The sequence below is a fragment of the Trichechus manatus genome, unplaced genomic scaffold (assembly GCF_000243295.1).
Source record: "Trichechus manatus latirostris isolate Lorelei unplaced genomic scaffold, TriManLat1.0 scaffold00088, whole genome shotgun sequence".
In the NCBI taxonomy this organism is placed as follows: domain Eukaryota; kingdom Metazoa; phylum Chordata; class Mammalia; order Sirenia; family Trichechidae; genus Trichechus; species Trichechus manatus.
In genome coordinates, this window is record NW_004444024.1 from 4,245,621 (window position 1) to 4,259,614 (window position 13,994).

General features: G+C 43.2%; 1 protein-coding gene across 1 annotated transcript in view; it reads left to right on the forward strand.

Moving 5' to 3' along the window:
* Positions 1 to 10,690: 10,690 nt before the first annotated feature.
* The window catches only part of POLD3 (DNA polymerase delta 3, accessory subunit), a 48,106-nt gene continuing 44,802 nt past the window's right edge, over positions 10,691 to 13,994 (forward strand). The window contains exons 1-2 of the mRNA XM_023736564.1: positions 10,691 to 10,871; positions 12,167 to 12,222. Coding sequence (XP_023592332.1) covers positions 10,812 to 10,871; positions 12,167 to 12,222 — 116 coding nt within the window. The 5' untranslated portion in view covers positions 10,691 to 10,811. The remainder of the gene's footprint in view (positions 10,872 to 12,166; positions 12,223 to 13,994) is intronic.

Here is a 13,994-nt window from a genome sequence, read left to right on the forward strand (position 1 = left end):
CCCCATCTCCTCATTGTATGGATGAGGTGTCTGAGGCACATGGAGTTCTTACTCCCTAATACCCAGAAACTGTCTAGCCAGCTAATGGGGAAAACCCATGAGCAGAATTTGTCCTCCAGTGAGCATCAGGGATGTGCTGACACAGAGCCCAAAGTATGATGGAGAAGGATGAGGGGAGAGGAAAAAGGATTGTAGGGGGACCTGCCCAAAGGAAGTTGGGGGACATTGCAGAACTCCAGAAAATGAATAAAGGCTAAGGTAAGGACATGGAGAAAAAAGAGTGGATTTGAAAAACAGTACAGAAAGAAAACAGTCAGACTTGGTGGATCCAGAGAATGAAGGGGTGAGATTGCCAAAATGCCTGCCAATGAGTTGTATTTTGTGTTACCAGATTAATCTGTATAAACCTTCCGTTTAATCGTTCATTAACTCCAGAGTATTTTGGCTTCATAACAGGACCAGGACACAGGCAATCTGTTGCCAGGTGGATACTGAATGCCTCTGCTTATCCCCTAGCCAATCTCCCTCACTGGCCTGTCAGGGATCCTTGACTGGTGGAGGTCAAGAAGCTGAGTGTGAGTTCTGACTTCAGTTACTTTCTGGCCGTATGACCTTTGGGCAAGTCACTAAACATCTGGGAACTTTAGTTTATTTATCTGAACAATGGGGCAATGATAACAATGACTCCTTGTATGAGGCAGTTATGCTGAGCCAATCTGTACATCAGCTAATGCCTAACATCTTATTTAATCCTCTCACCCTGATGAGGTGCGTACTACTACTATCCCCATTGTTCAGATGAGGACACTGAAGCTCAGAGCGATGGACTAGTTTCCCCAAGGCCACACAGTTGGTACTGTAAGTGGCAGAGTTGGAATTCAAATTCAGATTGCTTAATTTAAAAGCTTTATTACTTTTTAAAAATATTTATTTTGTTGTTGTTGAGAATATATACAGCAAAATGTACACCAGTTCAACAGTTTCAACATGTACAATTCTGTGACACTGATTACATTTTTTTGTGCAACCATTCTCACCCTCCTTTTTTGATTTGTTCCTCCCTCATTAACATAAACTCACTGCCCCCCTAAAGTTCCTACCTAATCTTTTGAGTTGCTGTTGTCAATTTGACCTCATATAGATAGTTCTTAAAAGAGCATAATTCCCAAGGCTGACATTTTTTACTAGTTAAGCTAAACGATTGTTTGGTTTTAAAAAGACTTCAGGGGATATTTTTGGTTTAAGGTTTAAAGATTATCTCAGGGCAATAGTTTCAGGGGTTCATCCAGCCCCTTGGGGTCCAGAAAGTCTGGAGTCCATAAGCGTTTGAAATTCTGTTCTGCATTTTCCCCCTTTTAATCAGGAGTCTTCTGTAGAATCTTTGATGAAAATGTTCACTAATGGTAGCTGGGCACCATCCAGTTCTTCTGGTCTCATGGCAAAGAAGGCAGTTCAAAGCTTTATTACTCTTATTTGCTGTTAGCTTTTGCTATAAAACAAACCACCCCAAAATGTAGTGGCTGAAAACAACATTTTATTTAGCTCACAATTCCATGGGTTGGCTGGGTAATTCTTCTGGTCTTGGCCAGCTCATCTATGTTGGGCTTCCTAACGGGTCTGTGGTCAGCTGGTGAGTTGGGTGGTGGCTGGATGATCTAGCATGGCTTCACTCACATATTTAATGATTGGCAAGCAATCAGCTAGCAACCTTTGTTCTCCTCCATGTGGCCTCTCATCCTCCAGTAGGCTAGCATAGGCTTATTCTCATGGTGGTCTCAGGATTCCAAGACCAATGAGAGAAGGCAAGTCCCAGTGCTCAAACATGTTTCCAGTCAAAGCATGTTACAAAGCCAGCCCAGAGTCAGTGTGGAAGGGTACTTTCAAAGGGTATAGATAGAGGGAAGGGAATAATTTGTGGCCATTTTTTTACAATCTGCCATAGCTGGTAAACTATAATCCGTGAGTATTGTTGATCTCACAGAGTTGAATGAGGTAAAGGATATACATCAGCTTTATAAAATTCTAAAGAAGTGTTGTTTAATTCCAGATGAGAGGTGTTATTTAGTTATTAGCACTACATTTTACTAGCACCTCAAACTCAGTATGTCTGATTATTATCTCCATTTTACAGATGAGGAAACTGAAGCCCAGAGAGGTTAGGTGGCTTGCCCAATGTCATACAGCTAGAATCTGAGGAGAGGTCTATCTGTCCAGTGCTTTTCAGAAACTTGATTCTTTATTGCCTTGTTCCCTAGTCAGTTTTCCTGAATGGGTCTTGTTTCCCAAGTTAACTAAAAATTCCCTGAGGACTTAAAACATACCTTCTATTTCTTTTGTGGCCCCCATAGTGGTTAGCATTGTACTAAAAACGCTCGGTACAGACTTGTCAAATGACCGAATCACTTATTCAATTATTCAGTTTTTTAGCAAACATTTATTGAGCACTGACTATATCATAGGCCCTGGACACTGGGAATACTGAAATAAATAACACACCATCCCTTTCCTCAAGGAACTTGTTGCCTAGTAGAACAGACAGTCAAATTGACACTGTAATCTCCTGTGACAGAGAGAAGCTCAGAGGGTTATGAGAGCAAAGAGAAGGAACCCTAAATCAGCCTGGGAGTCAGAGAAGACACTGCCTTCTTAAGGGCAAAGGAAACTAGGGAGGGCACTTTAGGCAGAGGGCACAGCATATGCAAAGTCTTGTAGTGCGAAACAGCATAGTGTGTGCACGGACTTATCAGCAATTCATGTTGCTGGAACATAAGTAAGAAGCAAGGAGGGGTGAGAGGTGAAGCTGAACAGGTAAGAAGCTTAAACGTGATCTTGAAAGCACTGGGATCTACCCAAGAGAAATGAAAATTTATGTCCACACAAAGAATTGTACACAAGTATTTTTAGCAGCAGTTTTAGCACCAAAACTGGAAATGATCCAAACGTCCATCAACTGGTGAATGAAGATGGAGTACTAGTCAGCAATAAAAAGGAATGAACTACTGATATTTGCACTAACGTGAATGAATCTCAAAAACTTATTTTATGTGAAAGAAGCCATGTACAAAAAACTACACGCTGTATTTCTAGAGAAGGCAAAACTATAGAGACAGAGAGCACATTAGTGGTTGTGGGTGATGAGAGCCAGGGTTGATTGCACAATCATGGACTGAGGGAATGAGGGAACTTTTTAGGGTGACATAAGTGTTCTAAAATTGGATTGCAGTGATGGTTGCACAACTGCATAAATTTACTAAAACTCATCCAACTGTACATTTAAAATGGGGGAATCTCATGGTATGTAAATTGGTCCTCAATAAAGCTATTAAAATAAAGCAGTGGGAGGGATTTTAGTCTGGTAGGTGTCATGGTCAGATTGGCCTTTTAGGATGATCTCTCTGATGGTGAATGTGGAGGACAGGCAGGAGGGGGCAGAACTGGACACAAGGAGATCAGTAAGGAGGCTGTGGTAAAAGCACAGCTGAGAGATGACCAGGCCTGTGCTCTGGGAGGGGGCAAGGATGGGACCAAACCTGACCCCTGCTTTTAATAGAGGTTATCTGTGGGAAGTGTGGCTCCTGAGGACTGCTATATAGGGAAGCCAGCTTCCTGGAGGAAGAAATATGTGGTGAAAGTGCCTGGAAGGTAGATGGTCCCTGTGTGTGGCTTAGTGGGGTTCTGAGAGGCAGAGGTGTTGACAGAGGCTGAGGATATACTGCTGGGTATGAGTCAATTCTGAGAGATTTCTAACCTACTGGGGAGTATGAGCCAGTAGGTTAGAAATCCAACCCTCCAGAATGGGAGATAGGGCATTCCTCATTGATCCCACACTTCCTGTCCACTCTGGCCACACCATAGTCAGGGAGACTCACTTGCAGCCTGGCCATGACAATGCTGTTCAACATGCATTTACTGCTCCTTTCTGTGCCAGGCCCAGGACTGGGATGGGGACCCGAGATGCATCAGACACAGGCCTGTCCTTGAGGAGCTCACAGTAAACTCCAGGAGAGAAATGCAAGGTCTTGACACTGCTTTAATTTTTTTAGCAACTGGTACAAAAACTATGCTGAGAAGAGATTAGGAGAATCTATGATAGGTCACTTGGTGGGCACATGGCCAGGGCCTGTGGCCACCTGCTGCATTGGCTAAGAGAGAGTGTGGAATGTGGTTTCATGAGACAAGGGGACATACACATTCTTGTTCCTAACAAAAGGAGGGGGGCAGATGAGAATGCCCAGGGCTGGGGTGCTGGCTGAAGGAGAAGAGTTTCAGAAAGGAAAATCTTGGATGGGAAATTTTAGGTGTGAAATATGGTAAACTGTGCAGCGTAGCCCCTCTCCATGCTCCTGACATCTTTGGCACACTGCTGAAATCTCCAAATGCCTGATGTGATTGGATTTCTTGTGGAATCAGGCTGACAGGTGAGGAGCACCACCATCTGAGTTATATGTATAATCAGCAGGAGGCTATGAGAGATGCCATGAAGGAAGCTGAAGAGTTTTCAGACATACAGGAATGGAAGGGAGTGGAGAGTGAAAGGCAGTATGTCAGGCATCTGGAAAAGCAGGAAGCAAAGGCATATGGCTGTGAAAGCACATACTGTTGGGTGGATGCAGATGGATGCTGGCACTACTGCAGTTTGACATTGCTGAAGAGGGAGTGGGAATAGGACCAGATGCAAGGGCCTTGAATGCTCCATCCTTCTCTGCTAAGAAGTTGGGGCTTTATCCTCAAATCAACAGGAAGCCAACTGAAAGGTTTTAAGCAGGGGAATAACATCATCAGATCTGTATTTTAGAAACATCATCCTGGAACTGATATTAAAGATGGACCAGTAGGGGGCAAGACTGGGGCAGAGATGAGGGGAGAGAAGATGGAGGATGAGCATGAATTTCTTTTATAAGCAGAAAAACAACTTAAAAAAAAAAAGGGAGATAATAAGGGTTTGAAATGGGGCAGGTACAGGGGTATGATGGAGGCCGCTCCCCATGGGACAGATAAAGGGGAAATGAGGAAAGTTAGTTTGGGAAAATCTATCATCTGATTTTGTCTTTTTCTCCAGAGTCTTGGAAGGAAATACTGAAAGGTAAACCAAAGAAACCTGTCGCTGTCGAGTTGATTCTGATTCATAGTAACCCTATGGGACAGAGTAGAACTGCCCCGTAGGGTCTCCAAGGATTAGCTGATGGATTCGAACTGTTGACCTTCTGGTTAGCAGCCGAGCTCTTAACCACTAAATTAGTCAACCAAAGATGGATCGAGCATTTACACAATAAAGGACTGGTATAAAGGCTGTATGTATAGGAACTCCAGCTGCAGTGCTCTTTGTCGTTTCCAAGCCTGTTTAGGACCTTGGCTTGGTCTTAACTTTTGTTCATAAAAGGTCACACCTCTCCCCAAATTTCCAATCACTGGGCGTTTGAAGGAAGCTGGATTTCCCCGGGTATCTTAATAATGTTCACCCTGATAACAGACTACTTAACAACTTCAGTGATTGAAGGAAAGGTAGACAACACCTTCCACAAACAATATTCTGTAGGACAACAAAAGGGATTATAGAGCAGAACAATATTTAATTCAATTTCACCTATCCATCTATTCATTCAGGCCTTCAGTCAACAGCCAACAAGTATTTGCTAAGGGCCTACCCCATGCCAGCTATGGCCATGCTGGGTGCTGGGAATCCAGGTGTCAAAAGACCTTTGAAGAATTTTGATTCCATGGGAACTGAGGCTTTACCGCATGCCTTCCTGCAAATTCAGGTCTGCAGTTTCTGAGGCAACCCTGACTGTGGATATTCCAGGTGGAAGAGACCCCAGAATGCCTGTCATACTTTTTTCTAAGAGAAACACCCACCACCACCTCCAATCCTATTGCTTAGGCAGTCATATTATGAACTTCATGACCACACTCACCCCCACCTACTATCCATTTCCACAGAATTAACTGCCCAGAGTTGTCTCCACTAGATGTCTTCAGTTCCTCTTCTCACTCTTCCTCATTCCTTAATTAACCGTAATCTGACTTTTGTGCCTCTTACTCCTCTGGCTTAGGTCACCAGACGCCTCCCAATTCCAAATCCATTGCATTTCTCTCAATCCCTATCTAACACCATTTGGGGGAAGCGTTTGACACTGTTGATAACTCCATCCTTCAAACTTACTTCTCCTTTTGTTTCCACCCTGCACTCCCCTAGAGCTCTTTCTCCTTCTCAGTTCCCTTTGTAGGCCCGTCTTCTTTAACTGCTGATGTTCCCTGGGGTTCAGCTTTCCCTGGGTGATCTCATCCCCTCTCATGGCCTCAGTGATCATCTATATATGCTGTGGATCTCCAATCTAAATCTGTGTCTAAGCACAGACATAACCCACAGCCTACTGAACATCTCCAGTTGGGTGAATCCTATTCCTTTCTTCTCTTATGACATGGTTTTGTAACTGTCTATTAAGTTATCTGTCTCCAACCAGGGCCATATGTCTCTTGCACTCTATTGTAGTTCATATATATATATATATACACATATGTATATGTATTTTTTTTTAAATCAGTGCAATTGCTTTCGGTTTATGTCTGGTAGTGTACCACATAGAAGGAACTCAATGAACAATTGAAGAATGAATGAATGAGGAACCTGTCCATCTGGCTGTTCAGTATTCTGAAAAAACATATTGATAATCAGAGATAAAAAGATACGCTAAGCCAATCAGTTTCATTAATTTAGGAATTACAAAATGGGGAATTGTTGAGAAAATCTGAAGTTATTGACAGGGCAAAAGCTGGAGGTAAAAGTTGAGATGAGCCATGGCAACCATGGCAACCTACAGCTGTTTTAATTAAAAATATGAGGAAGTAGAATCTGTGGTTAAACCAAAGAAGAAAACAGAAAAGTCATAGAGAGAGAAGCAGTGGTACCAGGAGACAGAGATAAACAATGAGGCAAAGAGAGCAGCCCAGCCCATCAAGACTGTGTCTGGAATGGCCTCTTCCCCTACTTTGCTCACTACTCAAGCTGAGCCTACATGACGTTTCCTCAGGAAGCTTTCCTGACCAGCGGTGTTTGCTGCCCAGAGAGCAATGATCTCTGAGGGTAGGATAATAAGCTTCTTTTTATCCCTGAGCATCACGCTCCATACTTGTTAGATTCAGGAATGATGCAGTTAAGAGAAAAATTCTCATAACCAATTTCCAGTTATTTTCACTTTCACCATCATCACTCCAAAACACTCTCCCAGCCCCCAAGAGAAGAGAGAAAGGAAAACAATATACAAAGCAACTGCAGTATGTGGGTGGGGGTGGGGGTCCTCCTGGTCATTTTCTGAAAGTCTAAGTCAGCAAAGGTAGAAGTGTGAACTTCTGGTGACTGAGCTGAGGAATCAGCAGGCTAAAAGGGGTGTGAGTGTTTCCGGGGGTAGGATGGGGTAGCCATGGGTGTGAAACAGGAGAACCAGTGTCTGAGTGTTCTCTCATCTTGGCTCACCTACTTTGTTTCGGTAAATGAAGGATTTTACATTGATTCTTATAGAACTGATAAGGTTTTAGAATAAGCACACCTGGAAGTTGGTGTGTCCTGGCCTCGGAGGAGGCTGTACATTCCACAAGACAGTCTATACAAGATACACATCTTCTCATAAAAGAGGAAAATACAGGCTTGTTGTGTGTTGTTTAAAACTATAACAATGACAATACTTGGAATACACTTCTGATATATTTTGCCTAAAGTAAGCAAAGGGATTACATGGTGTCTAGCCCTGTATATCCAAGTCCAAAGCTTTCCCCGTATTTCCTCTGATCTTCAGGCTGCGTTAGGTGCCTCCTCCAGGTTTCCATGGCACCCTGTGCTTCCTTAATACTGTATTGCTGTTGACCCTCCACAGAGACTGTAAACTTCCAGAGACGAAGACCATGATGTGTTCCCATTAGTCACATAGGGCCTGGTACACAGCAGCCCTTTAGTGATGTTTGTTGAATGAATGAATGATCAAATGACTAAAATCCTTGGTGTCAGTAAGTCCTGGGCCTCTGGGACTCTGGAATGACACTTGGATAGTTATGTGACCACTGAGTCATAACTCTTAATCTTGTACTTCTTGGTTCCGACCTGTTACCCTGCCTAGAATGCTATCCGCCAGAGACCTATGGCAGCCCGAAAGCCCAGCTAGCTGGTGGGAATCCTGGGTTGCTCCACAGATCCCCTTTTTCGGTCAGAGGCCTAGCCGCCTTACCTACCCTGAGTCTTGGGTTCCTGTTTGCATGTAGGTTGACCACTTTTCATCCCTAATCTGATATTGAGCCCTATCTAGATTTCCCACCCTATGCCATGTCAGGACCATCAGATTCTCCGGTGCCAATAATTTCTGGGATAAAGTAGGGACGGAGAGGAAGAAAGGGGAGGGCCAGGCTTCCATTTCTAACACCAACCTTAGGTTCTTTTTTGAGACTCAGACTCTGTAGAGTCTTGATCCTATAGCTCCCACTGCCGCTATCACCTGACACTGGCATTCCCAACAGTTTTGTCTGGCCTCCTTTGGTTAGCAGATACTTTGGTTGGTTGATTGTTCTAGTTTCTGGAGAACTGCTTTTATTCTCAACACTGCGCACTGATGTCAAGTCTCATCCTGAAGGAATGTTAGGTTGTTGTTAGGTGCTGTTAAGTTGGTTCCAACTCCTAGTGACCCTATACACAACAGAATGAAACACGGCCTTGTCCCACGCCATCCGCATAATCATTGCTATGTTTGAGTCCATTGTTGCAGCCACCGTGTCAATCCATCTCATTAAGGGTCTTCCTCTTTTTCGCTGACCCTGGCCTTCTCTCTGCTTTACCAAGCATGATGTCCTTCTCCAGGGGCTGGTCCCTCCTGATAACATGTCCAAAGTACATGAGATGAAGTCTCGCCATCCTCACTTCTAAGGAGCATTCTGGCTGTACTTCTTCCAAGACAGATTTGTTCGTTCTTCTGGCAGTCCATGGTATATTCAAGATTCTTCACCAACACCATAATTCAAAGGCATCAATTCTTTGGTCTTCTTTATTCATTGTCCGGCTTTCCCATGCACATGAGGCAATTGAAAATACCATGGCTTGGGTCAGGCGCACCTTGGTCCTCAAAGTGACATCTTTGCTTTTTAACACTTTACTGAGGTCTTTGGCAGCAGATTTGCCCAATGCACTACGTCATTTGATTTCTTGACTGCTGCTTCCATGGGCACTGATTGCAGATTCAAGTAAAATGAAATCTTTGACAACTTCGAAATTTTCTGTTTACCATTATGTTGCTTATTGGTCCAGTTGTGAGGATTTTTGTTTTATGTTAAGATGCAATCCATACTGAAGGCTGTAGTCTTTGATCTTCATCAATAAGTGCTTCAAGTCCTCTTCATTTTCAGCAAGCAAGATTGTGTTATCTGCATATTGAAGGTTGTTAATTAGTCTTTCTCCAGTCCTGATACAGCGTTCTTCATATAGTCCAGCTCCTTGGATTATTTGCTCAGCATACAGATTGAATAAGTACGATGAAAGGATACAACCCTGATGCACACCTTTCCTGATTTTAAACCACACAGTATCCTCTTGTTCTGTTTGAACGACTTTCTCTTGGTTTATGTACAGGTTCCTCATGAGCCCAATTAAGTGTTCTGTAATTCCTATTCTTCGTAATGTTATCCACAATTTGTTATGATCCATACAGTTGAATGCCTTTGCATAGTAAACAAAACACAAGTAAACATCTTTCTGGTATTCTCTGCTTTCAGCCAATATCCATACAACATACCTTGTTTATTGGGTAATACCCCCTATTAGAGATTGCAAATTTGAAAAGAGGCTTTGATTCTGTAGGAAGGTGCTGTGGGGTTGGGAGAGAGACAGATGCCAGACATACCTAGAAGCAGGATGTTGGATGTGGTGAAAAAATGTGAAATTATTCACTACAGATTATCTGGTAAGCAAGGTAAACACCGAGTTTATCTTGTCTGGTTTTTTTATTGGACAATCCGTCCCTGCCTCTACCTGAAACACTCCCCCTCGCTCATTTCACCTGGAAAACCTTTCCTAGTTTCTCAATTCTGAGGGATTATAACAGACAGTACTTTATCGAAGCTAGTACCACTCTGTCCCAAAATTGTTTAATTCTCTGTATTTGTGGTTCACTGTTGTTTCCCCAGTGCCTAAGAAGTGCCTGAAATATAATACTCAAACCCGTTTTGCCATTGAGACTCACAGCTACCTTATAGGACAGAGTAGAACTGCCCTATATAGGGTTTCCAAGGCTGCATCTTTGGAAAGCAGACTGCCACGTCTTTCTCCTGCAGGACGGCTGGTGCGTTCGAAATTGCAGATCTTTTGGTTAGCAGCCTAAGGCTTAATCACTGCACCACCAGGGCTCCTTTGAAATATAATAGGTACTTAATAATCAATATTTTTTTAAAAAAAATCATGAAAGGGCATGAATTATTTTATCAATTTACAGGTGGAATGACTGTGGCTCCTAGAACTGAGATATTTTGCCCAGGGTCAGTCAGAAAGTGGCAGAAGTGGGATTCCAACCCAAGGTTTGTTATACAGACTCTCCCAGACCACGCCTCCCCTCCCGGGTTCCTCCCTTCCGACCCGTCCTACCTGCGTCAAGTACTTCAGTCCGCGCCGTCTCCGGAAGTAGTTTGACCCTCAGACGGCCGCCGTAGTGCGTCTCCTCCGTTGCCGTGGGAAACGACCCCAGACCTGGGAGGTAGAGAGCGACGACGTTTCCCGCCGGCGGGAGTTGCGACTGTGGCGGTGAGAGGGTCTCGCAGGCGGCGGTGCCCAGAGCTGCAGCACTATGGCGGACCAGCTTTATCTGGAGAATATAGACGAATTCGTCATGGATCAAAACAAGATCGTGAGAAGCTAGGGCTAGGGAATGGGGGCGGCGACTGGTGTCCTACGCCCGGCGAAGGCTGCGCTGGGCCTTGACCCCCTCCTCTTGTGGCCTCGTGAGGTCTGGCTCAGGGGAGACAGGTCCCCACTCCTCGTGCCCGAGGGCTCGCGAAGGCTCGCCGGAGAGGCCCTCCGGCGCGCGCGCTATTCCAAGCCGCTTGGTTGGGTGTGCTGGGGACTGTGCACCAGACGGGGGTCTCAGAGGGAGGCGCGTTGGCTAAGCATATTTCTAAGGCGTCTCCTACACTTAAACCTTACAAGGTGGTTGGCATTTAAAGCCGTAACTCTGCAGTTGAAGAACTTGTGTCTTAACCAGCTTAAGTGACAAGTTTAACCTCCCTACAGCCATTTTCCTCTTCCTAAAACTCTGGGTATTGCTAGAGGCTTGGCTTTCCTCACAGCGTTGATGTAAACGACACAGTGAGACGATGGATGTGAATGCACTTTGAATGTGAGTTAGGGCTCTTTGGACACACACTGCATTTAATCTTTACGGTAACCCATTCAGAGGTAGGTGGTAGTATCCTTAGAAGAGGACATTGAGGCAGAGGAGGCAAAGTAACTTAGTTATTTGTGGTTAGTAAGGAATAGACAGTTTTCGAACCTAGGTCTCTTCCGTGAATGCGTTCTTCTTCATTACACTGCCTTTGTCTAACCTGTGTGGGTCTTATGACTATTGTAAGCTCAGCATTTAGAATTGGAATAGACTTTGAGAGAAGAGGGTGACAGACATACTGAATCAAGGAAGGATGGAAGATGGCAGTTCTTCCCCAGTCTATCCTCTGGTATAATATTCGTCTAGTTTATTCATTTGTTCCCTGACCCCTGTACCACCTGTACCCTTTAATGTTTGTAGCCTACATAGAAGTTACTGAGTCATATACTTCAAAGTAATCCAACTTCTGGATGAGTTTTAGGATAGTTTTGGCTGGTGGTCCCGGAAAACGACAGAATGTGAAGAGGAGTCTTAATAAAACTAGGAGTGTGAGAAAAAAGGGAGAGCTTTTTCTTTCTGTATATATTCAGCCTTTTAAAAAAAGCCTTTTTTGTGCTAAATAGTCTGTGAAACAAGCTTCTTAGTATTTGTAAGGTAAATATCCTGATCTTTCCTGACCAAATAAATGCTGCTTGGCAAACTGGGGTGGCAGCTATCATAATTTATAAGGCATAATCATCTCTTTAGGAGTAGGCCCCTGGGACTAATCTGTGCTCTGGAGTCATCTAATAAAACATTTAAAAAATTGCTTCTTCTTGCAGGTGACATACAAATGGCTGAGCTATACACTAGGAGTTCATGTTAACCAGGCCAAACAGTAAGTCCAATTTACTACTAATTTTAATCACATTGGAGTTTTTTGTTTTGTTTTTAACTGTACAGGTAGTCTCTAGTTTAGAGCTGTCCCCCACCCCACCGCCCCCCCAGGCAAATGGGAAAGAATACTGTTTTTACTAACTTTTACTACTTTTGTTTATTTTAGGAGATAAGTGGATTGGTACACAAGTATGTGGTGATAAATTTTCTGGAGTTATTTATAATCTTACCCTCTGGCTAGAATGACTTTGTTATTTTGAATTTATTAAACGGGGCAGCCAATTCTGTTTACATCTTAGGTTTATATGTTTGTTAGCTTACATCTCCATTACATTTTCACACAAGCTCCTTAGGCCCATCTCTGAACGCTGTTGAAACACTTCTGTAATGAGGTCAACAGGTGTTTGACACAAGCTGTGTAACAGTGTAAGATGGGAGGATTATTTAAATGTAACTAAAAAAGGATGGTGCAGAGTATTGCCCTCCTTTAATTTTGCCATGTCACCTTTCCTTGCTGAAAGTAGTAGTCCATCTTGAGGCCAGAAGTGAAAAGGCAAGCTTTTGAATTAACTTAAACATTTTTTTGACCAGAAAAATGTGCAGATGTTGTCTGTGTTTGAAAGGGAGGAGATATATATCTCCTCAGGCTGTTCATCACTATATATATATATATATATAGGGTTAAATACCCATTTAGTTTGTTTTATTCCTAAGGGTGGCCTAATTTTTCTCTATAGGAACTTTCTTAGAGTCATAGGAATGATCTGTAAGTCTTAGAAAACCCCTGCTTTCTAGAATGGGTTGATTTGGCTTTGTTTGGGTTGCTGTTTGACAGGTCTAGGAGTCTGATTTTGACTATGATGTTTATGCCTTTGAGACCTAAAACTCTTGGCCCAGGGATGGATTTGGACTGGTTTTGACTGTCTGAGATGGCTGTTGCTAAGACTAGTTCTGGTCCACACCCAACAGGTTCAGGTAACTGTGGAAATGGACACCTATTAGTGTTATTGTTCATTGTGGTTATGCATGTTTAAGTATGAAATGAGATAGCTGTTATAATATAAGGCTTGGAGGTTTAACAATGCATGACTGAAGACTGGAGTTCCCTGAAGGTGAAATAAAGTTGCTTGCAATCTTATAGTAGCTACCCTGATGATCTATATTTTTTATAGCATTAACACATTGTCTAGCCCCTGCCTATCTACCCAACTTCATCCTGTATCACTCTCTACCTCACTTATACTTTAGCCATATTTGCCTTTTTGTTCCTCAGATATGCCAAGCTCATTCTCACCCTAGGATCTTTGCACTGTTCCCTTTACCTGGAATGCTCTTCTCCTAGGTATCCTTTTCTTTCAGGTTTCAGCTCAAATTTCACACATTACTTCCTCTAACAAGTCCTCCCTAATGCTCTATTTTCAAGTATTCCAATCCCTCCCTAACTCTCTGTCATATCATCCTTTTAATTTCTTCCATAATTCTTTTTTTAACAGCTTTATTGAGATACAAAGGAGCCCTGGTGGTGCAGTGGTTAAAGCTCTTGGCTACTGACTGAAACTTCAGCAATTTGAACCCACCAGCCACTCCTTGGGAGAAAGATGTGACAGTCTGCTTCTGTAAAGAGAAACCGTATGGGGCAGTTCTACTCTGTCCTATAGGGTCACTGTGAGTCAGAATGGACTCAATGGCAGTGGGTTTGTTATTATGGTAACTCTTTTTAACATTTTGAGGAAATGACAGATTGTTTTCCGAAGGAGCTGTACCATTTTATAC